At 39.6% G+C, this 26517-nt stretch overlaps 1 protein-coding gene across 1 annotated transcript; it reads right to left on the bottom strand.

Annotated features, from left to right (window-relative positions):
* Positions 1 to 16096: 16096 nt before the first annotated feature.
* On the bottom strand, positions 16097 to 20669 carry LOC130723102 (asparagine synthetase [glutamine-hydrolyzing] 2). The gene is made up of 13 exons (XM_057574039.1): positions 20418 to 20669; positions 19360 to 19498; positions 19092 to 19187; positions 18748 to 18889; positions 18440 to 18630; positions 18193 to 18354; positions 17888 to 17968; positions 17572 to 17793; positions 17351 to 17485; positions 17160 to 17240; positions 16986 to 17072; positions 16752 to 16859; positions 16097 to 16635 (listed from the first exon to the last, which is right to left on the bottom strand). Exons 1-13 carry the CDS (start codon positions 20495 to 20497, stop codon positions 16399 to 16401), a joined length of 1761 nt encoding a protein of 586 aa, XP_057430022.1. The 5' UTR covers positions 20498 to 20669; the 3' UTR covers positions 16097 to 16398.
* Between the last annotated feature and the right edge of the window lie 5848 nt (positions 20670 to 26517).

Raw genomic sequence — 26517 nt, 5'->3', positions numbered from 1 at the left:
TATCCTAAATCTTTCATTTCTGATTCTAAACCTCTTCCTTATGCGCCCAAGATCACTTCTGCCGGGTTAGATTTTCCGTTATGTCGCCGGAATTCCGCCGGAATCAATTTTAGCCTAAAATACCCATTTTTGGAGTTTTTGAAGTAAAGCTTCAACCTTTAGGCTGAAAACTATCGCCTTAGCTTAGTGCTAGTAGGATTAGTTGTCATAAACGTCGTTGGTGACGTCCCTGCAAAATTTTATTTTTGGGATTTCAGTTTTGAAAATCCTAAGTTAAAAATCATGACCAAAATACCCCTGCGACAGTTTTTGATCCGATAATTTTTCCGAGTTCAGAATACCCTTAGTTACGGCTTATGAAAGCATAGGAACCAAGTTTGATCGAAGAAAAATCGAGCCCCATAATTAACCAAAGTGGCCGAGCCCTATTAAGGGGGAGGAGGAAAATTTCCTTTTCCGAAAACTTGTCTTTCGCGCTAGATTATCGTACCTTAGAGTATAGATTACTTCGAGTAACCTTAGTAAGTATCGATAACTTAGTTTTCGATAGATTCTGATAGTATTTCTGTGGTTTTGCTCTAAAGGTGATTTTGAGGAATTCCCAGAGGAGCAAGCCTTTGATTGTGAACGAGTGTTAGGAGATCGTCCTGGAGAATCTACAGGTGAGGGCTTCTCACTGAATCTCTAGTTAATGCTTAGGGTCGATGTTTCGACATTGTTTACTGTTTATGCACTGGAATTGTGTGTGATTGGAAAATGTTTTCTGAGGCTTCGGCTGACAATGTTGATGGTTCATCTACTGAATGTTTTTGAGATTGTCTTACATGCTATGTGCTATGTGGGTAATCTAGGATGTGTGGTGCATGCTTTATATGCTAAGTGCTAAGTGTTTATGATGCGATTTATTGATATATGACATGTTGTTGATTGTGATGATTTAAATATGCTCTGTACTGGAATCTGAGATTCTGAATGGTGAGAATAGCGGGCAGGTCATGCCGATTTTATTTTGAGAGTTTTGAGAAAGTTTGATAGGACGAACGAGGTTCGAGCCTTAATTTTGTTTAGTGGATCGAGACATCCTCTGGATGCGACTTGGGATTGGGAGATCCTGCAAATGTATAAGACTTGCGATAAGACGAAATGGAATCTATTTTATAAAGAAAATTCATAAGACCTTAAATAACCTCAAAATCTTTAAGTAATGATAACAACCTCGAAGGAAGGCATTGGAAGTCAAATCATAGTTTTGGAAAAACGAGGAGTGTCGTCGGATCCAAGTGTTGAGGAGTTTGGTAAGTTCTGAGTATGTTGGTACTCCTTCGCTCGTTGAGCAGTTTGTTAGCCATCCAAGGGATGAGCCGAGAAGCTTCACTGAGGCGTGAGACCTTGTGAATGCGTGATACTCCACTGAGGCGTGAGACCTTGTGGAAAGCATGGAACTCCACTGAGGCGTGAGACCTTGTGAGAGCATGAAACTTCACTGAAGCGTGAGACTTCGTGAGAGTATTGATGACCCGAAGAGTCATCGTGAGTGGTTGCACTCATTTTATGATTATTGTATTTTGTCGCAGAATCGACTTTACCTTAGGGTAAGCTTTTAGAAACTTTAATTTACCTAGAACACGTGGCGACGTGTCGAGTGAGATCGGAGACGTTGTTTGGCTAATCACTGCATTGCATGCACTCATTAAGTGGTTTAAACACGGCGAGATACCGGACCACGGCGGATTCCAAAATGGTTATAAGACCGGGATTTCCGCGTAAGAGCGCTGCTAGGTGACTCTTAGTAGCAGACCGAAATGGCAGACCTACGGGTTATGGCTGATCTGGCTACCTTGGTTTGGTGTAAGAGACACGCGGGCAGAAATGGTCCCACCGTTGCTGGTGCTAGGATTGATCCGTTGATGTCCATCCCAGAGGCACGCGAGCGGAAATGGTCCCACCGTTGCTGGTGCTAGGATTGACTCGTTGCTGTCCATACCTTTGTGTGGTGTAAGAGGCACGCGGGCCGAAATGGCACCACTGTGGCTGGTGAAGGGCTGATCCGTTGATGTCCATCCGTTCCGGATTGCATATTGGTTGACTGGGTTAACCTGCATATCGTTTCATGCAACATGCATACTGACATAGTTGATGAGTGTGTTTGATACTTGTTAGTTCTACTTGATGCATGTTAACTGTGATTTACAGTCGTTATATTCTTTGTGGAAATATGCAACCCTAGGATGTTATCCCTAGTTATAAGCCTAAGTGGCTATTGTCTTATTTATATTTATTGGTGCTATTATTTAGATAATTCTTTGGAGTTGACCCTCGCGTCTTCTGTGTGTGCTTTGGCGAACAAACGCCCTTTGTCAGATGTCTTTGGCGGGCTGATTCATGATGGTTCATCCTTCGGGAGGAACTAGGGTTGAGATGCGGGAACTGGAGCGTATCGCGGTAGCGAGAGGAGGACGGATGGTGTACATAGACTAGGTCGTTCTGGATTCTGATTCAGACGACGATCATGCTAGCACATAGTTTTGAGTGTTGGTATGAGCTCCTCGAGTTAGGATTAGTGTAGGAGTAGAGTTTTAGCTCTGACAGTCTTGCTTCATTTGTTACCTAGGGGACAGGGTAGATCCGCCTATAGCTTTTTGTGTGGTTTCCTTACGGGAATCACAGAGAGTTGGTTGGACTTAGGAGGTCTTATTTTCAGGCCATTGGGTCAGCTGATTCTCAGTTTTGAGGGATGGTGTTGCGGGCACTTCACCCTTTTCTTTTGGTTTGTATATATTGCCTTCGGGCGTTACACTTTTCTTTCCGTCACTGGAGGTTTACTCGTGACGAGGTTACTACTACAGCGGGGGCTGTTTATATATTGTATATTAGTTCTGATTATTGTTATTGTTGGGTTTTATTTAATTCAGTCTTGTCTTAGTTATTATCGAAAAAAAAATATTTCACGTCTTTCCGCATTAAGTTTACTTTTGGTTACTAAAGTGACGCCACCGAAATCGGGATGTTACATTGTGGTATCAGAGCACGGTCGAGTCTTTCGGGAGTTGTTGGGGAATAGGTCTTCTGTGCTAGGTTGTGTGACTCTGCAAAGAGTGAAAATTGATTGTCTGCAAGCAATTTTTCGCTTAAAAATTGATTGAAGTTATTGCTTAATCATATTGTATAGTTATACTAGATGCTATCTTATGATGAGTACTAACTGTTTGTTTAACTTAACAGAACATGGTGAATACTAATCAACTAGCTGAGATGATGGCCACTATGGCCCAAGCGGTAACAGCGCAGGCCCAAGCGGTAACAGCACAGGCAAATGATAATGCCATGAGGCGTGCTACTGAAGAAGCACGTGAACAGCATCAGCGCCAGAGGGAAGTCACTCTGGACCAGAACAAAGGCCTCAATGACTTCAGGAGGCAAAACCCACCAAAGTTCTCTGGTGGTACTGATCCAGACGCAGCGGATCTCTGGATCCAGGAAATCGAGAAGATTTTCGGCGTTCTGCAGACTGTAGAGGGTGCCAAGGTGGGCATGGCGACTTATCTTCTGCTGGGAGATGCTGAATACTGGTGGAAGGGCACCAGGGGGATCATGGAAGCTAACCATGAAGAGATCAACTGGAACTCTTTCCGGGACGCCTTCTTGGAGAAATACTTTCCAACAAGTGCTCGGGACGAGCGGGAGTCACAGTTTCTGACCCTCCGTCAGGGAGGTATGTCTGTACCGGAATTTGCTTCGAAGCTGGAATCCTTGGCGAAGCATTTCCAATTCTTTCATGACCACGTGAACGAGCGCTACATGTGCAAGCGTTTCGTTAATGGACTGAGGCCGGATATTGAGGACTCAGTGAGGCCACTGGGAATCATACGATTCCAATCATTGGTGGAGAAAGCCACTGAAGTGGAGCTGATGAAGAACCGGAGGTTGAACCGGGCTGGAACTGGAGGGCCGATGAGGTCGGGCTCCCAGAATAATCAGAACAGGGGAAGGTTTCAGAACAGGAGGCCGTATCAGCGTCCTGCTGATAGAGGGTTTGCCTCGGGATCTTACAGGCCGATGATGGGTGCTGCTGGTGGTTCTGGAGGTCAGACTCAGAACAGGGAGCTGACTTGCTACAAGTGTGGGAGGTCGGGGCATTATGCTCGTGATTGTCCCGACACGAGACCCCAATGCTTCAATTGTCAAAAACCGGGGCATACTGCTGCACAGTGCAGGCTACCAAAGGCGGAACCAGCCGTGAACACTGCTCGTGGAAAGCGTCCTGCGGCTAAAGCAAGAGTTTACACCATGGACGGTGAGAGAGCTGAGGGGTTTGTCAGAGGAGAGCGCAAGAACGATGGTAACTTTCTAACCATTCTTTCTCATTCTAGTATAATATATTCCATCACTCCCGTAGCGTGTGCAAACACACCTAACTTATTTATACTGTCTAAGCTTCGACCTTATAGTTATTACGCCTATTAATACCTTATTTGACCGTAGCTCGTATTTTAGCTATAGAAGTTATACGAGGTTTAGAATGACACGCTAAGCTTAGAAAGTAGTCTTCTACCGATGCGTTTAAAAGGAAGCTAGAAGCTGAAGAATGAATCTCATAGAGATTTCTTATGGATAGTATACGTATGATGTCGAGGGCGTGTAGTTCCGTAGCGGAATCGTTGAGGATGTGAGGTCAGGATAATTGTGACTATTGGATGATAGGAACTCATTGACTGTTCCAGTGGGTTTTTCTAAATTTCACCTTCGATGTATTAGGCTTGATCAACTTAATATTGAGGGGGTGATATTCGGAATCAGAGCTGGCTATGGACTTTGATAGAAGGATTGGTAAGATTAACTTGATTGGATCGAGGATTAGTCGGGCTGGGAGGAAAAAGTTCGCATTAAGTATAAGTTCTCTTGCGAAGGAGATATAGTTTGAAGAAAAGGATATTCATTTAGGAAGCATTGAAGAATTAACGGACATTAGAGGTCCAAACTTGGTGAAGGTTCAGGTTTTAAGTCTATGAACTGTTGTCTTAAGTTTCTAGGACTCGAAGTTGGTTAGAATTTGATAGAGAGATTAAGAAGTTGATTGACGAGATGGTGATCAAGTTACAGAAAAGGGAAGTGTTAGTATTAAGATGAACACTTGAGGTTGTCATATTTGGACAAGTTGCTTAAAGTCTAAGAGTGAATGAAACTTGTTATGGATTTTGGTGATACGAGCTAGAGATTAGCGAGTGAATTTTGCTATGTGGAATGAGAATCTTAGGGTAAAGATTGACTTCAGAAGCTGGAGATCATATTCGAGTAAGAGTTTTAGTGGTGGTATCATTGAGGATTGTAGTTAAACCTCGGCAAGTTGAAAGATGATATGTCTGTTGAGACGCCGTTGGTCAACATTGGGACTAGAAGAGTGAAACAATCGAAGGGAAAGCAGAGTGTTTTAGTGAAAATTATTTGGAATAAAGACACGGACGGTGTTATGTGAGAGTTAGAGGAAAAGATTAAGGAATAATACTCAGAGCTTTTACTGAACCCTAAGTTTCGAGGACGAAACTTTCTTTTTGGAGGGTAGTAATGTAAGACCCAAGATTTTAAGCTTAGGATCAGTGGAAGAGATTTCCATTTACGATTAGGGTTGATGTATTGTGAAGGGAAACCTGAACTAGAGTTTACCAAATGAAATAAATTTATGAAGGAGAAAGTTCAGGAAAAGTCAAAGGATTACATCATGATCGATAAAAGTTATAGCACGATCGTTATACGCTTAAACCTAGGTCAGAAACCCTAGTATATAGCTGATTTTCACTTTTAGGCACGACGGAAGTTAATTCCAAAAATCTTCAGAGAAATGTTAGAACTTCTCTTTTTCCATATATCACAATCGTTTCGAGGCGAAACTCTAGGATCTACGAACGTCCGATTCCAATCATCGGAAGTTTGCCGAAACCGAATCCCTGGTATTTCAAAACCCTAGAATTTCTCGACAATGGGGACTTTATCTATTCAGAGCTTCAAATGAATATTCTACACGCGTACACCCATTTCTCTTGATGATTTCAATCTTTCTTCCGAAGGAAGTTTTCTATTCCGACTTTCGATGCAAAAAGCAAATTATCGGGTAAAATAGTTTTATACCGACTATGCATTAGTTGCCAAAAATACAAGGAGACCTCTTTATAGTTTTGGAATTCTTTTGCCAAAACATATCTATTAATTCACGGAGAATGATGCCGGAAAAATCAGATTCGCGAAACTTTCATTTTCCCGCGAATTTCCAACCTCTATATATAGCCAAGAAATGAGAAAAAAACAAATATCTTACCCATTTCTTCCCAAGGAGGCCGCGAGTTTGCTAAGGAGAGGAGGAGAAGAGATTTTGTTCAATCCTTGCTTGATCGTTGATTAATCAGTTGCTGCTTCAAGGTTTCGAGGTATAGTCGCTAATCCTTACCTCTTATCGCTTTTTCCATAGCTTTTCTGTAGAGTTTTCTGAGTGGATAGTTTATGGGTTTTTGCAAAACTATCCTAAATCTTTCATTTCTGATTCTAAACCTCTTCCTTATGCGCCCAAGATCACTTCTGCCGGGTTAGATTTTCCGTTATGTCGCCGGAATTCCGCCGGAATCAATTTTAGCCTAAAATACCCATTTTTGGAGTTTTTGAAGTAAAGCTTCAACCTTTAGGCTGAAAACTATCGCCTTAGCTTAGTGCTAGTAGGATTAGTTGTCATAAACGTCGTTGGTGACGTCCCTGCAAAATTTTATTTTTGGGATTTCAGTTTTGAAAATCCTAAGTTAAAAATCATGACCAAAATACCCCTGCGACAGTTTTTGATCCGATAATTTTTCCGAGTTCAGAATACCCTTAGTTACGGCTTATGAAAGCATAGGAACCAAGTTTGATCGAAGAAAAATCGAGCCCCATAATTAACCAAAGTGGCCGAGCCCTATTAAGGGGGAGGAGGAAAATTTCCTTTTCCGAAAACTTGTCTTTCGCGCTAGATTATCGTACCTTAGAGTATAGATTACTTCGAGTAACCTTAGTAAGTATCGATAACTTCTGATAGTATTTCTGTGGTTTTGCTCTAAAGGTGATTTTGAGGAATTCCCAGAGGAGCAAGCCTTTGATTGTGAACGAGTGTTAGGAGATCGTCCTGGAGAATCTACAGGTGAGGGCTTCTCACTGAATCTCTAGTTAATGCTTAGGGTCGATGTTTCGACATTGTTTACTGTTTATGCACTGGAATTGTGTGTGATTGGAAAATGTTTTCTGAGGCTTCGGCTGACAATGTAGATGGTTCATCTACTGAATGTTTTTGAGATTGTCTTACATGCTATGTGCTATGTGGGTAATCTAGGATGTGTGGTGCATGCTTTATATGCTAAGTGCTAAGTGTTTATGATGCGATTTATTGATATATGACATGTGGTTGATTGTGATGATTTAAATATGCTCTGCACTGGAATCTGAGATTCTGAATGGTGAGAATAGCGGGCAGGTCATGCCGGTTTTATTTTGAGAGTTTTGAGAAAGTTTGATAGGACGAACGAGGTTCGGGCCTTAATTTTGTTTAGTGGATCGAGACATCCTCTGGAAGCGACTTGGGATTGGGAGATCCTGCAAATGTATAAGACTTGCGATAAGACGAAATGGAATCTATTTTATAAAGAAAATTCATAAGACCTTAAATAACCTCAAAATCTTTAAGTAATGATAACAACCTCGAAGGAAGGCATTGGAAGTCAAATCATAGTTTTGGAAAAACGAGGAGTGTCGTCGGATCCAAGTGTTGAGGAGTTTGGTAAGTTCTGAGTATGTTGGTACTCCTTCGCTCGTTGAGCAGTTTGTTAGCCATCCAAGGGATGAGCCGAGAAGCTTCACTGAGGCGTGAGACCTTGTGAATGCGTGATACTCCACTGAGGCGTGAGACCTTGTGGAAAGCATGGAACTCCACTGAGGCGTGAGACCTTGTGAGAGCATGAAACTTCACTGAAGCGTGAGACTTCGTGAGAGTATTGATGACCCGAAGAGTCATCGTGAGTGGTTGCACTCATTTTATGATTATTGTATTTTGTCGCAGAATCGACTTTACCTTAGGGTAAGCTTTTAGAAACTTTAATTTACCTAGAACACGTGGCGACGTGTCGAGTGAGATCGGAGACGTTGTTTGGCTAATCACTGCATTGCATGCACTCATTAAGTGGTTTAAACACGGCGAGATACCGGACCACGGCGGATTCCAAAATGGTTATAAGACCGGGATTTCCGCGTAAGAGCGCTGCTAGGTGACTCTTAGTAGCAGACCGAAATGGCAGACCTACGTGTTATGGCTGATCTGGCTACCTTGGTTTGGTGTAAGAGACACGCGGGCAGAAATGGTCCCACCGTTGCTGGTGCTAGGATTGATCCGTTGATGTCCATCCCAGAGGCACGCGAGCGGAAATGGTCCCACCGTTGCTGGTGCTAGGATTGACTCGTTGCTGTCCATACCTTTGTGTGGTGTAAGAGGCACGCGGGCCGAAATGGCACCACCGTGGCTGGTGAAGGGCTGATCCGTTGATGTCCATCCGTTCCGGATTGCATATTGGTTGACTGGGTTAACCTGCATATCATTTCATGCAACATGCATACTGACATAGTTGATGAGTGTGTTTGATACTTGTTAGTTCTACTTGATGCATGTTAACTGTGATTTACAGTCGTTATATTCTTTGTGGAAATATGCAACCCTAGGATGTTATCCCTAGTTATAAGCCTAAGTGGCTATTGTCTTATTTATATTTATTGGTGCTATTATTTACATAATTCTTTGGAGTTGACCCTCGCGTCTTCTGTGTGTGCTTTGGCGAACAAACGCCCTTTGTCAGATGTCTTTGGCGGGCTGATTCATGATGGTTCATCCTTCGGGAGGAACTAGGGTTGAGATGCGGGAACTGGAGCGTATCGCGGTAGCGAGAGGAGGACGGATGGTGTACATAGACTAGGTCGTTCTGGATTCTGATTCAGACGACGATCATGCTAGCACATAGTTTTGAGTGTTGGTATGAGCTCCTCGAGTTAGGATTAGTGTAGGAGTAGAGTTTTAGCTCTGACAGTCTTGCTTCATTTGTTACCTAGGGGACAGGGTAGATCCGCCTATAGCTTTTTGTGTGGTTTCCTTACGGGAATCACAGAGAGTTGGTTGGACTTAGGAGGTCTTATTTTCAGGCCATTGGGTCAGCTGATTCTCAGTTTTGAGGGATGGTCTTATTTTCACCCTTTTCTTTTGGTTTGTATATATTGCCTTCGGGCGTTACACTTTTCTTTCCGTCACTGGAGGTTTACTCGTGACGAGGTTACTACTACAGCGGGGGCTGTTTATATATTGTATATTAGTTCTGATTATTGTTATTGTTGGGTTTTATTTAATTCAGTCTTGTCTTAGTTATTATCGAAAAAAAAATATTTCACGTTTTTCCGCATTAAGTTTACTTTTGGTTACTAAAGTGACGCCACCGAAATCGGGGTGTTACACATATGATTTGTGACGCATCCCTTTGGCCAGTGGTTTGTGAGTCGCTACCACCCCACTCCAACGACCTTTTTGGTTTATCTTCCTCGTATGAGTCATTGATCTCCCCCCGTTAGCTGTCTCCCCGACTCTACATATTTGGCCAAGTTCACCTGAACCTTTGTTGCACCAATCACAATCTGACCCAGCCTCTGTTCAAGGTTCTGCGGCTCCTTCACGTCAGCAAAGCGTACGAAGCCAAACCTGTGACCCCTCTTGTCCCTTCTTGACGGTATAAAAACTTCCCACACCCTTGCATAAAGTTGGAAGATCCGCCACATCGCTTCCTCCCCAAAGTTATCATGGAAGCGAGAGAAGAAGTACGTCGTGATGTTTCCTTTCCTCCTGCCATACACCGTCTTCCAGTCCCCACCTGCATCCTCACCAACCCTATGTGTTTCTCCCTTCCCTAACTTTCTAGCTCCCACTCTCTCTCTAGCTTTCTCTCTCCACCTCATCGCTTATGTGATACATATAATATGTGACATAAAAAGAAAGAAAAAATACAGAGATAAAAGTACAAAGTAAGTGAATCTTTAATGCAAAAGAAAGAGAAGATTAAATATATTAATGTTGGTTGGAGATAAGTATATACATTGTTGAGTTTTTTTATTCAACGGTCTCTTTTACTTTTTTTAAACACTCTTTGACTTTAACATTGACTTAGAGTGTTTCTTATCTTTGATTGTGCTTTTTGGGTGCGAGCATTTTTTTTTTTGGAAGAAAAAAATATTATGGGAATTCTTGTTAGCTATCAGTCTTCAACATTATTGAAATAGGTGAAGTTAGTCCCTATTGTACTTTTTGCGACGATTTTATATAAGTGGCAATTTTTAACCGCTACAAATTATTTATTATTCTTTTTAGTAGCAGTACACAAAATGAATCTAATGACTACTTTTACCCAACCATTTCATTAATATTGGGGACTAAAAGTTATGAGATTTTTAGATAAATTCAATTTAGTTCTCCCCTAATTCTATGAACAAAAAAGAGATTTAACCTTATATTAATTAAAGGCTTAATTGCACTTTTGGTCCCCCTAACTTTATCCTTTCTGTAAAAACCGTCCTCCAACTAAGAAATTTGCAAAAAGCATCCTCGAAGTTACCCTCCGTTAAAACATTTGGTCCCTCTAGTATTTTCCATCCAAAATCTAACGGTTTGAGGATCAAAAGTGCATTTAAGGCGACGAAATGGAAAATTGGGGACCAAAAGTGCAGGTCACGATGGTGAGGAAGTAGACTTAATTGCACTTTTGGTCCCTCAAACCGTTAGATTTTGGATGAAAAATACTAAAGGGACCAAATGTGTTCACGAAGGGTAACTTTGAGGATGCTTTTGCTAATTTCTTAGTTGGGGGACGGTTTTCGCATAAAGGACAAAGTTGGGTGACCAAAAGTGCAATTAAGCCTTAATTAAAAATGTGCATGCTTTAAAACTCACTGCAAGCATTAATTGGAAAACCATAAAGTTAATTATGGGTAAACATTAATTAATAATTGTAGTATAACGTTACCTCTACTAATGCAATCATGTTAGGTTGGATATGATTTGTATGGACGATAAAACTATCCCTATCAAGTGCTTAAACCAGAACAACCTAATGCTAATTGATCTACGTGTCTGGTGGTAGAAAGTGTATAAGTTCTATGATAGTGAGAATGTGGAAAATTTATGAACTTAGTCTTAATGTAGTATATAATTATTAGTATTGAATTCCGGAACTTGTGCTCTGTTTGGAGGTCATGAAAGATCGAAAAAAGAGAGAGACAGAATGAGTAAAGAGAAATTTGCAAGAAAAATGGTAGATTTTACAAAGTTAAAATTGAAATAGAGAAAAAAGAGAAGAGAAAGTACGAGGTGGATTCTGTCTCATTTCATTTGTTTTTTTTATCAATTATTTCATTTGGATGTTGCTGCCCAAAGGTGTTTCTGACAAGCTGGACCAATTGCAAAGAGGGTTCATTTAGGGTAAGGAGGAAGGGGTGCGTAAGGTTAGTCAAGTGGGATGGAGCGTGATTTGTAAACCCAAGAACGAAGGGGGTTTGGGCTTTAGGAGGATGTTTGATGCTAACCAAGCGTTAATCATGAAGCTTGGGTGGGGTTTGATTTACAAGCCAGGATCCTTATGGGTGAGGGTGCTGCGAGGGAAGTATGAATGTGGGGAGGGTTTGATTCCGTTGGTGAGAAAGAAGAATCGGGAATCTTTGGTTTGGCAGGGGATTAGGAAAACTTGGGAACCTTTGAGTAAGGGTTTAGCTTGGAGATTAGGAGATGGGAATGTTATGCGTTTTTGGAGTGATCGCTGGCTCATGTCAGGCCATATTCTGAAAGATGTCGGTGTCCTTGAGGTTCCGTTGGAGATCCTTGACCTCCCTGTGTCTCACTTCTTGAAGAAGGGAGAGGATGGAAGCTTTTTCTTTTTTCTAACTATCTTCCTTGCACGTACATTAACGAAATTCTTAGCTCAACAACTCCAAAGCCTTCTAAGGGCGGTGATAGAGTTTTTTGGGTTGAGAATTCGTCTGGCGAGTTTTCTATCAGCGCGCAGAATCGTTGCTGAGGGTAAGGAGCAAGTCTAGGGCCATCCAATCTGGAAGGCGGTGTGGCGTTTGAAGGGTCCTCAGAGAGTTCGGGTTTTTCTCTGGAAGCTGTTGAACAACGGTGTTCTCACAAACGACTTGAGGGTGCAAAGGCACATGACATACTCATATACTTGCTCTCAGTGCTTGTCTCACCGTGAAGATTATACGCATGCCTTTCGGGACTGCAGTGTCGTGGCGGGTTTCTGGAGAGGTTAGCAGGGTACTGGACTGAACCAGGAGTTCTTCTCTATGAATTGGAATGAGTGGATTGTTGCTAACATCTGCGACTCTACCAACACTTCCTCCTCACTTGACTGGCCTAGGTTCTTTGCTACCGCAATTTGGTCCATTTGGCGGTTGAGGAATGATTGGGTCTTCTCAAGGGTCGAGCCTACTGTCACAAGGATTTGGGGGTTCATCCGAGCGTTGGGCATGGAACAGGAGGTGGAAAAAACGATCGCATGGAGTACAGCTCTTCCAGGCGGGCGGAGAAATACTTTTGATGGGGGTATGAGATCAGGGGGACCTGGAACCTGGGTGAAACCAGATGATGGGTGGATCAAGGTGAATGTGGACGGAGCAATTACAGTTGATCGAGCTACCGGGTGTGGAGGAGTGATTAGGGACTCGAATGGGAAGTGGGTGAGAGGGTTTTGCCATAACCTGGGAGTGCTGGCGCTGCACAACAGTTTTTTCGCAGAGCTTACTGCAGTGGCTACAACAGTGGAAATGGTGATGAGCTTGGATTTTCCAAACGTGGTGATAGAGTCTGACTCTTTGGAGGTAATTCAAAGCATTGATATTCCTCAGGAAGAGCATCCATATGCTGCTATCATCTAGGGAGTGCTTCATCTACGAGATGCTCATGGTAGCATGAGATTCCAACATGTTTACCGAGAGGGTAATGCCATAGCTGATTACCTGGCCCATGTGGCGCTTGATTCCCCGCCAGGAGTTCGCCATCTGGAATTTCCTATACGAGACTGCCATCGTTTGTTAGCTTATGATTCCCCGGAAGCCTTGAATCCTAGTGTGGTTCTTAGTTAGGGCCTGTTTTTGTTTGGGGCTTAGCCCTTCATTGTAACCAAAAAAAAAAAAAGAGATAAGATTACCCTTGTTTAAAATGGCAATTTTACCCTAAAATAAAAATATTTAAAATTGAAAAAGCGAGATAGATTAAAGTTGGTAAAGAGTATTAGTGAATATGTGAAAAATGGCAACACAATCCCCAATATTTCTTCTCAAATTGATAAGATTAAAAAATTCAAAATTACTATATTTTTATGTATATTATTATTAATCTAATATTCTCAAATTTTTGAGTGAATCACCATTTTGGTCCTTAATAATGTTGGGGTCGGTCATAGTAGTCCCTTGAACTCAGAAATGGTTTAAAAAAGACCTGAAAGTGTTGACGTCGGTTATAGTAGTCCCTATCTATATTTGGCCGTTAGTCCCTGAGACGGAAAATGCCCATGTGTCACGATATGTGCCACGTAGGTTTCAATTTAATCCCCGACATTATCAATTTAGTCCCTAACAAATAATTAAATTTAATTAAAGTTATAAGTTAAGAAAATAAAAATAGAAAATCCTAATTAAATTTAATTAAAATTAAAAAATAACAAAATATTAATTACTGATCCTCCTCTTCACCTTATCTTCAACCTCAAGAACAACCAAAACCTTATGCCTCCTCAAGAACATGCTGCCCCCACCTTATGCCTCCTCCTTCACGCACAGCCTCCACCATCTCTCTTGTTGGCCCAGCGCGAGAACCACCACCTTCAGGAACGATAAGAAGCGACGTAGAACAGAGGAGAAACGGAGCCCCCACCGCTGCCACCTCTGTACTCGATTCTGATGCCAATGACGAAAATAACACCACGAATGGACTCCCCTCGAATCCAGCTTCGAAACCCCTCAACCAATTTGATGATCGGCTGCCGTGACTCCTACGACCGCCACCGCCGACGAGCTTCTCTGAAAAAGGAAGCCAATTTCGCGAAGCTCTCGACCACATCTTCCACATGATGATGATGCTATATTTCGCCTTCAACAGAATCGGTTCCGGCAAGTATTGAACTCAACAATTGAAATAATGTTTTGTGTTTGCATGTTGCCGTTTCATTAGATTTAAAGGGATATACTATCACTGTTGGAAGCTATCTGTATAGAAAGGAGAAAGGCTAACTGTATGTTATGAATTCATCTTAGGCAATCATTACTAAACTTGTTTAGACATCAGGCCCTTTTGTTGCTGCTTTCATTTTTCACAATTGTTTAATCTTCTGATACATAACTTATAGATTACACTATAAGATAATTAATCTCTTTGAATTTAATGAGTTGAAGTCCTTAGATACTTTGCAGGGGTTAGCCTCAATCATTCTAATACTTTCTAGCAGTTCTCTGTTTGTTTATTTGATAAAAACAATGATATCTTATGTCAATCTGTCTTTCGAACCTATAATTTGCAATATTTGAAGGCTAAACACAGGTGTTATGCATCTTGTCCACAAGCAGGAAAGAAGCAAATATGGAGGGACTGTGTTTCTCTCTGATTTTGGGTTGATGAATTTGGGGTTTGGGTTTCGTCGTTGTTTCTCTCTGATTTCTACTCCTCTTGGGGTTTACTTTGTTTCCATTAAACATTTTCTGGGTTCTGTTGAGAAATTTCTGAGTTACTCACCAGATTTGGGGGAAAAGGGTTTTCAGTGATGGGGTTGGGGTTTTTGAAGGTTGGGAGATGTGTTTTGATAGCAATGGGGTTGGGAAAAGCTTCATGAACACCAAAGATTTTGCTGCATAGGAAGAACCCTAGAGTTTTTTTTGATGAAGATGGAGAGGATAATGATCGGCTATGGAGGTTGATGTTGCTGGGAAGAAAGAAAGAGGATAATGATGGCTATGGAGAGGATAATTGCTTTTTTTTAGTTTTTTTTTAATTGATTTTTTTAACCATAGGGACTAAATTGATAATGTTGGGGACCAAATTGAAACCCACGTGGCACATAACTTGACACATGGACATTTTCCGTCCAAGGGACTAACGGCTAAACTTATATAGAGACTACTATGATCGACGTCAACACTTTCAGGGATTTTTTGAACCATTTCTGAGTTCAAGGGACTACTATGACCGGTCTCAACATTATTAGGGACCAAAATGGTGATTCACTCCAAATTTTTTCATGGGAAAAGATAGACATGGTTTATGTGCTGACAAGGGTTTTTTCCATGGGGCTAAATTTAATTCCTCACTGTTTTCTTGGCAATTTCTTCAGTGAGGGGAGAGATTTATGGCTCATGTAAACCTTGCCAATCAAAATCAGTATGACTTTACTGTGACTTTGGGGCATTATTTTTAGAGTTTCTTTGGATGCTATTTGGAAAGCTAGGAATGAACTAGTCTTTGATAAGATTGGGAATTCCTCAGATGTAATCTGCAGTAGAATTAGAAAGTTGAAAAATGATATTTTTTTTTGAACTAGTTGAAAAATGATATTACTCTTACTGCAATGGGTTCATCTTCAGGCTCCTCTATTCATGGGTTTGTAAAATTGTTATGTTAAGAAGGAGTCCATCTTTGCATTCTTGGACTAAAATTAACACTGATGGATCTTATTCTCTTTCTAATCATGCTACTTGTGGGGGTGTCTTAAGGAACCATGAGGATAATTTCCTAGTTGATTTCTCAATAATCTGAGGAACTACTCTATTCTTCAATGCTGAGCATTGGGGATCTCTGCATGGTGTAAAAATTGCTTTAGCCACAGGGGTTTCTAAAAACTTCATGTTGAATCAGATTCAGAATTGACTACCAGGCTACTTGCTAAAGGATGCCTTGAATCCAATCCTCGTGCTTCTTTGGTTGTAGAGATTAAAAGCTTATTTAACCAGTTTTCTCATCTTCATTTGAAGTATATATTTAGAGAAGCTAACTTGAAGCAATCTCATTTGAAGCATATTTTTAGAAAAGTACACAACTTTTATTGCATAGAAAATGCATTATGATTATTCAAATTACAGCAACTCAAGATGATTACAACATGTAGATATCACAGCAACATAACACTCATAGTTTGTGTACAAGATTCCTGAGCTCAGTACACATTCTAACTATTTTTGGCTTTCAGGTGAACACTATTTGGATCACGTATTAACAGAAATCCAAACTGGCTCTAGACAACTAGGTTGAGAGAAGCCTTATCAATATACATATATAGCATTTGCCTGGATAAAATAAACAGCAGGCAAAATTTCATACTACTAGCTCAAGATGGCAACTCCAAGAGGAGAAACTTCCATCTTGGGTATAATTTTCTCTGGTTCAACACCTTTGCTCACTGACTTATTCAACTGGTCGTCATAAGCTGAATCATGCACTCCAAGTGCTGCTCTTCCAGAAGGATCAAGGTTGTTGGACCATGCAGCATCCCACTCAATAGCTTTCTCTGTGCTACATGCAATACTGGCTCCTCCAGGAACACTGAGCCTGGCGGAGTTCTGCAAAACAGAATTAAGGAACACAAGTGTTTGATTCAGCGCTTTCTACACTAACAAGAATTTTGAAAAGAATTATGTATTCCCCTCGTTACAAATCTATGATTGTTTTGAGTTACCTGAGGAAAGAACCTCTCAAAGATCATCCTGTAATAATAGGCTTCTTTGGTATTGGGAGTGTTGAAGGGGTAAATGTTAGATGCATTGAGCATCATTTTATCAGTCACCTATAAGAAAATGTCAAGAACACTCTATTAGCAACAATAATTGAGTACCTACCATTGAAGTTTTAATGAAATGTCACAGTGACGCATAAAATGGGTTTGTAGAGAAAAGGTAGGATTCATGTTTACATGTTTTGCAGCATGGTCTTTCAGCCCATCAATCCAACCATAGCCAACTCCATCACTGAATTGTTCTTTCTGCCTATACAGAATGTGCTGCATGAAATTAAATTCTTAGATGTTAGATTAGCAAACTAATTATGCAAACATCTACTGACATTGCAGAAAATAGTAGAGTAGTACCTTAGGAAGATAAGGATTCTCTTCATCATCAAAGGCCTTCCTCAGTACCCATTTCTCAATTCGTCCTTCGTCTCGTTTTATCTGAACAGTTCAAATAGTAAGTAAACCACTTGCTTACCAAAAAAAAGTAAACCACTTAGAAGATGGAACTTCTCAAAGTTATAATGCACTGCAACATTTTGTATGCATACCATTTTATTTTCAGGATCAATGCCCATAGCAACATCGATAAACTTCTTATCTAAAAACGGCACTCGCGCTTCCAAACCCCAAGCATATGTAGATTTGTTGGCACGCAAACAATCATATTTGTGGAGTGCTTTGATCTGCATTAAACAAAAGCATGTTATCTATTGAACATTTACTTTGACCACTTATATTGTTCTGGCAAGGAGCATGATAATTCTATCACCTTGCTGCATGTTTCTTGGTGGAGCTCTTCTTTGTTGGGTGCCTTGTGGAAGTACAGATACCCCGCAAAGATCTCATCAGATCCTTCTCCAGAGAGTACCATTTTGACTCCCAATGATTTGATCTTTCGGGACATCAGAAACATTGGAGTGCCAGCACGGATGGTTGTGACATCATAAGTTTCAACATGATAGATGACATCCTCAATGGCATCAATCCCATCCTACATAAGCAATATCATAAAAAACTTACCAATTTTAGAATTGAAGGGTCCCCAAATTTTATGCAGAAAAGTACTATTTCAAGGAGATACATACCTGAATAGTATATTGAAACTCGTGATGGACAGTTCCTATATAGTCAGCTACTTCTCTTGCAGCCTTCAGATCTGGTGCTCCCTACTCAATATAAGATGACTAAAGATTAAGACAAACGTTGAAGAGTTCTTTTATTTATTAAACAAATCCACTAAAAGATGTGCATATTTTGGAAACAGTTCTACAATTGATTTTGAAAGCCGAATCAGTTATGGAGAGAAACTTCTGCGAGTAGCTTTTGGTTCAGAATCGAGTGTGATGATAGAGAAACTGATTCAAACATACTATATAGAGTAGGTATTCACCTCCAGGCCCACACAGAATGAGTGTAATTTTGATCCCCATTGCTTGGCAGCCTTTGTGTCTGCCAGGTAGCGGGCAGTGACGGATGCAACCAATGAAGAGTCCAAACCTCCAGACAATAGAACTCCAAAAGGCACATCAGTCATCAACCTTTTTATGATAGCCTGTTATGACATTCATTTTATCAGTTATTCAAATGTAAAAGCTTCAAATTTACAATGATATGTTGACCGTTTTGGTGAATTTTACCTTTTCAAAGGCCTGCCTCAAAGCTAGTGGATCATAAGGGGCTGATGGAATAGCCTCAGAGAACCATGGAGGGTTGTACCATCTACGGAACTCTTTTTCCTTGCTAGAGTACAAGTGACCGGGTGGAAATAACTCAAAATGTTCACAATCATCATTCAGCCCTTTCAATTCTGATGCAATCCAAACGGACCCTGAACAGAAGCGTGCCAAAATTGTCACAACTTATTCAATTCAATTTTGTTATTTGATTTAACATAGAACACACATCATGAATTCAATTCAAGAAGAAGGGCATGTTATAACAGTACCATCTAGTCCATAACCAATGTATAAGGAAGTGACCCCTATAGCATCCCTTGCAACTAAAAAACTGTTGTCGCGGGTGTCCAGCAGAACAAATGAAAATATACCATCCAGCATGTCCACAAAGTTTTCTCCATGCTCCTCATACTAACAACCAAAAAGGCCAATTTCAGTAACAAGAAGGTGGTAAGAATTACAAGTCCTATTCTATATCTATATGATAGAAAGGATGCTAAATTTTGATCAAGATTAGACGTAACAACAGTTAAGGAAGGAGAAAAAAAGACAGTTTCAAAAATTTCTTCTGATTTTCATCTGTATATGTGCAGGTTAAAAATTGTTGACTAACCAGGTGTGCAATGACATCACAGTCACATCCTGTTCTGAACTTGTGATTTGGCAATTGTTTCCTGAGTTCTTCATGATTGAATATCTCTCCATTCACCTGGTTTTCAGGGGTAATGATACATAACATCAGTCATAAACTTATAATTTGTCACATAAGAGATTTATAAATAAAAGGTAACAAAAAAACAAATCATGCTATTATAAGTAACACATGTTCCAGCTTTATATATCATAAAGCTTATAAATCACAAAATTATCATAAGGCCTACCGTGACAATGATAGATTGATCTTCATTGAAGAGAGGTTGATCACCAGAAGCTGGATCAACTATTGCTAAACGTTGATGAGCCAAAAAGTTATCACCATGTTGGTGGAGCCCACTCCAGTCAGGGCCACGGTGCTTCAATCTGTGACATCAACAAAGCACAAACAATGAATAATAAGTTACAATGACTTTCATTCAAACTCTGCCCTTAGTGAACAGACAACATAGAATTTCCTCATGCACTTTCAAGACAAAATTAACTCCTTTTCATTGCTTGTTTTCAGTTCTGAACTTTTTTCTACTAGAGATCACCAATAATTGCATTACATGGACCCCACATCACCCCACTTGTCTTAATAAGCCAGCCAGTGGTATAAAAAATTCTCACCTTGTCAAAGTCACTTATGTTTATCCTAAATTACTTGTTAACTCTGAAAGATGAGAGCATCTGGCTCCAATATAAAAGAGATAATTATAATTTCAATTCTGTTTAACTTCATCTCCATGAGAGTTAAAACAAGGAACCAAATTATAAGCCTCACACATATTGTAACCACCACCATCTTGTCATGTTCACTTGAAATATAAAATACAACTTATTATTCTTAAGGTTATATATATTTCAGTATTTATAGCAACTACTTGCTAAAGAACACTGATACCCTTTCGGAAACAAAACATTTTGAATTTTCATTCTTCATATTCCACATCATCATCATCACTCAATTCTCAGTAGTCAATATGAAAAAAAATTCAGCATCAAAATCAACTAACTAATCACAAGAAGTGAAGTCAAAGTGATCGGTTGCACATATATAGTGTCCTAAAACAGAAAAGTGTAGGTAGTGAAGAGCTTGATCATGGGAAACATGCAGAAAAATAGATACTATGGACACAAACATCAAAGTTAAGCAAAAGGGTATTCAAAAAAGGAAGCAATTCTTGCTAGAGACATTGGCACTAGTTTTAATACTGCTACTAGTCTAAGTTAGTTTTGCTTGGGGTTTTCCCCTCCTTGTAACCAAAAAAAAAAAAGGAAGCAATTCAAGTAGAATCATTGCCTGCGAGAAAGCTCAAGGACGCGAACCCTTTTGGCTTGAGAGTCATCAGAACAACCAAGCACAGCAAGTATGCCACACATTGTGATAAAATATTCAAGCTTTTGAAGCCAAAACTCACAAAAGGAATGAAAAAGAGAAGAAAATGGATTAGATAAAGAGAGAAAAGAAGCAAAGAAACGAAGAAATTGGAGCAGAGTGGAAAGAAGGGGCGACACGTAGAATGGTTCCACCTCGAATGTTTACACCTAGCATCTTCGAACACCTATTTATACGCGAAGGGTGGGGGGAAACGGTGACGTTTCGTATCATGACGCTAAATGGTTAACTTAACAGGCTACCGGGTGGTTCCCGTGACTCGATACCGGGGACCACTGTCTCTTTCGTCTTGCGTACCGCCACGTGGACTGACGTGGTTTGCAATGGGATATTTTTGTCACCATAGTTAATACTTAATAGTACTCCAATCTATCTATTTATAAGAACTAAAGAGAAGAAAAATCTTAGTGTGGTGTTTCATAAGAACTAAATAAAAGTTTATGTTATAGTTTTTTTAAATGATGCATTTATTAATTCTAACTAGTAAAATGTATCTCATTAGTTATTCTCTATTTCTCATTGTCCAACACTAATAACAAATGGTAATTTTGGAAGTTTATTTAGTTCCAGACAAATTTAATACATTTTAACTAGTTTAACTACCTTTCTTAAACTACGTGAGTTTCTTCTTCTTATAAATAGGACTGGATGTAGTATTTAATAATTATTCTTCTTAATTACTGTCACTATTTTAAAAGTTATTTTATTTTTATTTATGTGTTACTTTTATAATTTCAAGCAAGTTAATTATGATTTACCAACTATACCTTAAGGTAATATATGATTTATAAGTTTGAAAGAAAATTGAAGAATCAATATAAAAAGAAATTAAGAATGAAGATTAATATCAGAAATAAATGGTATATTAAGTTGGAACCTGACATAATTAAAAAAAATAAGAATATTGATTTAACTTCTTATGTGTGTCAATACCTTAAAATAGAGTAGAGATTAAAAAATATGTACGCACATCTAATTACATTATGTGATAATAGAACCAACGATAATATTTCTTTCTAACTTTAATTAAAATAACAATAAATTTATGATATGGTGGAAATTTTAAGTGTAAAAAACTTTACATTGTACCGGCTATTCTCTTTTTTTTTTTCGTCTTGACCAAGGTCTTCCCACAGCCGACAGCCGTAAGACTAATCCCTCGCCCCACGGTCAGCGCACTAAGCGGTAGGGGGCTGGCCAAAGGCTTTTCTCTATTCGCAAGAGTTGTGATTCGAACCCTCAAACACTTGTCTGTTCACCCAACCGGCCATTATGGTTGCTCTATTTATTTAATAAGATTAATTATTCTAGGTTGTGTTGGAGCGGTTCGCTTCTTCCGGCTTGGCCTACCAATACAAGAGTGAGAGAGGTTTATCCTTAATAGATGATAATATTTTATTATTATTGGAAAGTTGAAATGAATCGAGTGTTGCGTCAGCTTGGTTCGTTTTTCACATGAACTAGATAAAATAATGGGGAAATTATCCATGACCATATAATATATAACCCTTGGGATGATTGAGGGAAATTTCACATATTCTTTATCTTTTATTGGTAGATACATATTCTTTATCTGAATCATTCATTGAAAAAAAATAATGGAGTTATCTAAATGATTCTAGATTAAGGTTTGTTTTGAATCATTGGTAGTTTTAAGTCCCACATTGGCTAGAGATAAGGCCAATCAAGTGTTTATAAGGGTTGTGCAAACCTCAACTCTTGAGCTAGCTTTTGTGGTTGAGTATAGGCCTCCCAATTTCTAATATGGTATCAGAGCCTATCCTAGATCCATTTGTTGTGTGGAGACCTCCCATATTTGGGCCACCCGTTGTTGTTCCCACGTTCCAGTCTGTTCAATCCTGGACGTGAGGGGGTGTGTTAGAAGTCCCACATTGGCTAGAGATAAGGCCAATCAAGTGTTTATAAGGGTTGTGCAAACCTCAACTCTTGAGCTAGCTTTTGTGGTTGAGTATAGGCCTCCCAGTTTCTAATAATTTGGGTTAAATCACACCATTTTTTTATTTCTTTTTCTTTTAAAATTTTCAATCTTTTGTTAATCATCTTCACATTTAGAGAAATAAAATGAGCCATAACAAGATTAATTAAAATACAATTATAAATTACCTGTGAACTTATTTATTTACCAAAATTAAGAGTAAATAATTTTATACTAGAATTAGTATGCAGCTAATTTTTAATTAAAGTTTTAGATTAATTCTCCAACAACTCACACATTGCTTAGAGATATGATATATATAGTTTTTAAATAAGGTACAACAACTCTCAACTTTTTGTCTAACTTTTGGATTGAGTTACTTCAAAATTTTAATAAAAGTGATTCGTCCTATATAAGTATTGGGTTTAATCGATCAATGATTGATGTAATTAGTAGTGAAATTTTTGTGTGTCTAAATCCTTCTTTTTGGTCAAAGATAGTTTCATTTTAACGGGTCAAAGACAGTTAGATTAAATAATGAGTTGTCTAATGAAATGTGCATAATGTGATATTAAAATTCTAAAGAATGATACAAAATGCACAAAGATAACAAACTTAAGCACAAACCTACTCACTCAAGCTCATACATCCGGCTAATACTCATGAAGTAAATAACTATAAAAATCATACAAAAAGAAACCTAAACATCCACATTCCTTAGAGAACCAACTCAGTTTTAAGCGGATTAAACTTTTTTTTTCCTTTCTTTTTTGTCAATGTTTCAATTTTAATAACACATCCGACACTTTATCGAAATTACTTTCTTTGTAGTTATCTAAAGCCAATATCATGACTTCTAAAACAAAATAATGACTCGATCATTGCACCCACTCATAACATGGAAGGATAAGGACGACTTAATTCTGTACACTCAACAAACAGCACAAAAAAGCAAAATCAGATTTTTTTCTTTTTTTTTATATCGAAAATATAAATTGCATCAATCAGGAATCGATCTCTGGATCTCCTCTTACCTAACCTATTGTTTACGCTGATTTTTGGTAAACAAATATCCTCTTAGTTCGACTAAAGGAAGTTTAGATTCAGGGTCCTTTTGGGAAAACGTCTTGCCAAAGTGTTGTGTGTGAGTGGGCGTTTTTCGACAACAATGAACAGTTCAAAAGAAACTGGATTTCATTCAATAAGGATCAACTACATGAAGATCAAAGTGTAAGAAAGTGACAAAGAAACTGCATGGACTATAAATTTCGACAAGAAAGTAAACAACAGAACTGGTGAATCCCAGGAAAGTGACAAATAACACGGCGAGCTTAAACGTAGCAAAGATAAACATGTGGTTCTGCAACATACTCCTTCATCATCACGTCTTGCTCTTCGAGTCTCATTAATGCGGACATTAGAGCTTTTTAGTGAATTTTTCAGAGTTGAGTTGGGAACCCTTTTTCTGAATTAGATTTTCCTATTTATAGAGCTCCATGTCCCGCGTGTCCTTGATGGTTTTCTTCCTTGCTGGACGGGTTAGTGGGTCTGATTTCCCACGATCTGATGCTTGCTCCGGAAGTTCCATGCATAGTGGTGAGGGTCGTGTCCTTCAACTGCCTCAACCGTTTCTTGGCCACGTTTTCGACCAACGTGGTGAGAATCTGACTTGGTCAATGTGGCACGTGTTACATGTGCCTATGTTTAACAGTAGTTCCTATTGTCGAATTCGGCTGCCTCCTTAACTTGGTGCATTTTCCTTTTCCTTTCTTTAGCCCGAATTCGACTACCTTGGGTGTTTTGGGCCGAATGCGTTTTTTCTTTCTTGGGCCAAAATATTGGGCCAACAGATGCCCCCCAAAAATGTTGATTCTCGACTACCAGACCTTGGAGGGATCAAGCATTTTTTGTTCGTGCATTTCGATGGAGCTTGATGGCTGTTCGCGACTTTTCACTTTCTGATTTCAAGTCCCATCAGAGATCCTATCGTTTGACTTTTGCTCCAATCAGAAGCCTTGACGTCTGACTTCGTCTGTCGTCTGCCGTCTCTATTCTAAGGTAATCATGACCCCTTTCTAGCCTTTATGTTAGGGTTTGCGGTTATATAATAAAATAACCGTTGGATTTCAAAAAATTTTATGCACCATCCTATAATGCAGCTTCACGTCTGACCTTTCAATTGCCTATAAATACGCCATTGTTGGCCCTCTGCAAGCTTTACCATTTTTCAAACACTCAAACTTTTGCCTGATTCTGCTTGTGATCATCTTCAGTCGTTTGGTTTTTGCTTTCCTGGTGCACTCTCTGAACGTGTCTATGGCTTCCGGTTCTGACAATGTTATTCCTTTGGCCGCTGCGTGTGAGATGAATGAGGCCAAACGCACTCCCATTCCGGACCCGTCGTACGAAGTGGAGAAACGGGCTATCTGGAAATCCCAGGTATTTATTCGTATTTATGTAAATGGCAATCTACGTGCCATTTTAGGCCCTTTGAAGAAGGCAAAGAAGGGCAGGCCTAACAGTCTTCCTGAGGGTTACGAGCAGTTTCACCCCAGTGTTCGTGGGGATGAACTTATTCTTGCATTTCGACCCTCTTACCGCTTGCCCTTTCTGAAAGATCCCAAAAGAACTTTTAGGTCTGCACCTCCTAACCCAACTGCTGGTGAAGGAGCCTATCTGAAATGGCTCGTGTAAGGCCCAAGTTTTTTCAGTTTATACCAAGTGAATAAATTCTTATTCACAAGTAGGTTTGATGTATTGTGAAGGGAATCCTGAACAAGAGTTTACCAAATGAAATAAATTAATGAAGGAGAAAGTTCAGGAAAAGTCTAAGGATTGTACCAGGATCGATAAAAGTTATAGCCCGATCGTTATACGCTTAAACCTAGGTCAGAAACCCTAGTATATAGCTAGTTTTCACTTTTAGGCACGATGGGAGTTAATTCCAAAAATCTTCAGAGAAATGTTAGAACTTCTCTTTTTCCATATATCGCAATCGTTTCGAGGCGAAACTCTAGAATCTACGAACGTCCGATTCCAATCATCGGAAGTTTGCCGAAACCGAAACCCTGATATCTCAAAACCCTAGAACCAACCGACAATGAAGACTTTTTCTATTCAGAGCTTCAAATGAATATTCCACACGCGTACACCCATTTCTCTTGATGATTTCAATCTTTCTTCAGAAGGAAGTTTTCCATTCCGACATTCGATGCAAAAAGCAACTTATCGGGTAAAATAGTTTTACACCGACTATGCTTTAGTTGCCAAAAATACAAGGAGACCTCATTTTAGTTTTGGAATTCTTTCGCCAAAACATATCTTAGAATTCACGGAGAATGAAGCCGGAAAAATCAGATTCGCGAAACTTTCATTTTACCGCGTTTTGCCAACCTCTATATATAGCAAAGAAAGGAAGAAAAAAACACAAAACCATACCCATTTTCCCCACCAAGGCCGCGAGTTTGAGAGGAGAGGAGGAGGAGAAGATTTTCTTCATTTCTTGCTTGATCGTCGATCAATCAGTTGCTGCTTCAAGGTTTCGAGGTATAGTCGCTAATCCTTACCTCTGATCGCTTTTTCCATAGCTTTTCTGTAGACTTTTCTGAGCTGATAGTTTTGAGGTTTTTGCAAAACTATCCTGAATATTTCATTTCTGATTCTAAACTTCTTCCTTATGTGCCCAAGATCACTTCTGCCGGATTAGATTTTCCGTTATGCCGCCGGATTTCCGCCGGAATCAATTTTAGCCTTAAATACCCATTTTTGGAGTTTTTGAAGTAAAGCTTCAACCTTTAGGCTAGTAGGATTAGTTGTCATAAACGTCGTTGGTGACGTCTCTGTCAAATTTGATTTTTGGGATTTCAGTTTTGAAAATTCGAAGTTAAAAATCATGACCAAAATACCCCTGCGACAGTTTTTGATCCGATAATTTTTCCGAGTTCAGAATACCCTTAGTTATGGCCAATGATAGCATAGGAACCAAGTTTGATCGAAGAAAAATCGAGTCCCCTAATTACCTATAGGGGGAGGAGGAGGAAAATTTCCTTTTCCGAAAACTTGTCCTTT

Source organism: Lotus japonicus, chromosome 6 (assembly GCF_012489685.1).
Source record: "Lotus japonicus ecotype B-129 chromosome 6, LjGifu_v1.2".
Lineage (NCBI taxonomy): Eukaryota > Viridiplantae > Streptophyta > Magnoliopsida > Fabales > Fabaceae > Lotus > Lotus japonicus.
Note: the sequence above shows the minus strand (reverse complement) of the source record. Positions and strands in the feature narration are given on the sequence as shown.

What these genes read in the sequence shown, in the direction of transcription:
- LOC130723102 (XM_057574039.1), bottom strand. Translation starts at nt 20,497, where the DNA reads ATGTGTGGCATACTTGCTGTGCTTGGTTGTTCTGATGACTCTCAAGCC. An exon ending in ATCAATCTATCATTGTCACG is followed by an intron (nt 19,188 to 19,359) that starts GTAGGCCTTATG and finishes CCTGAAAACCAG; the next exon opens with GTGAATGGAGAGATATTCAA. An exon ending in AAGACCATGCTGCAAAACAT is followed by an intron (nt 16,860 to 16,985) that starts GTAAACATGAAT and finishes ATTTTCTTATAG; the next exon opens with GTGACTGATAAAATGATGCT.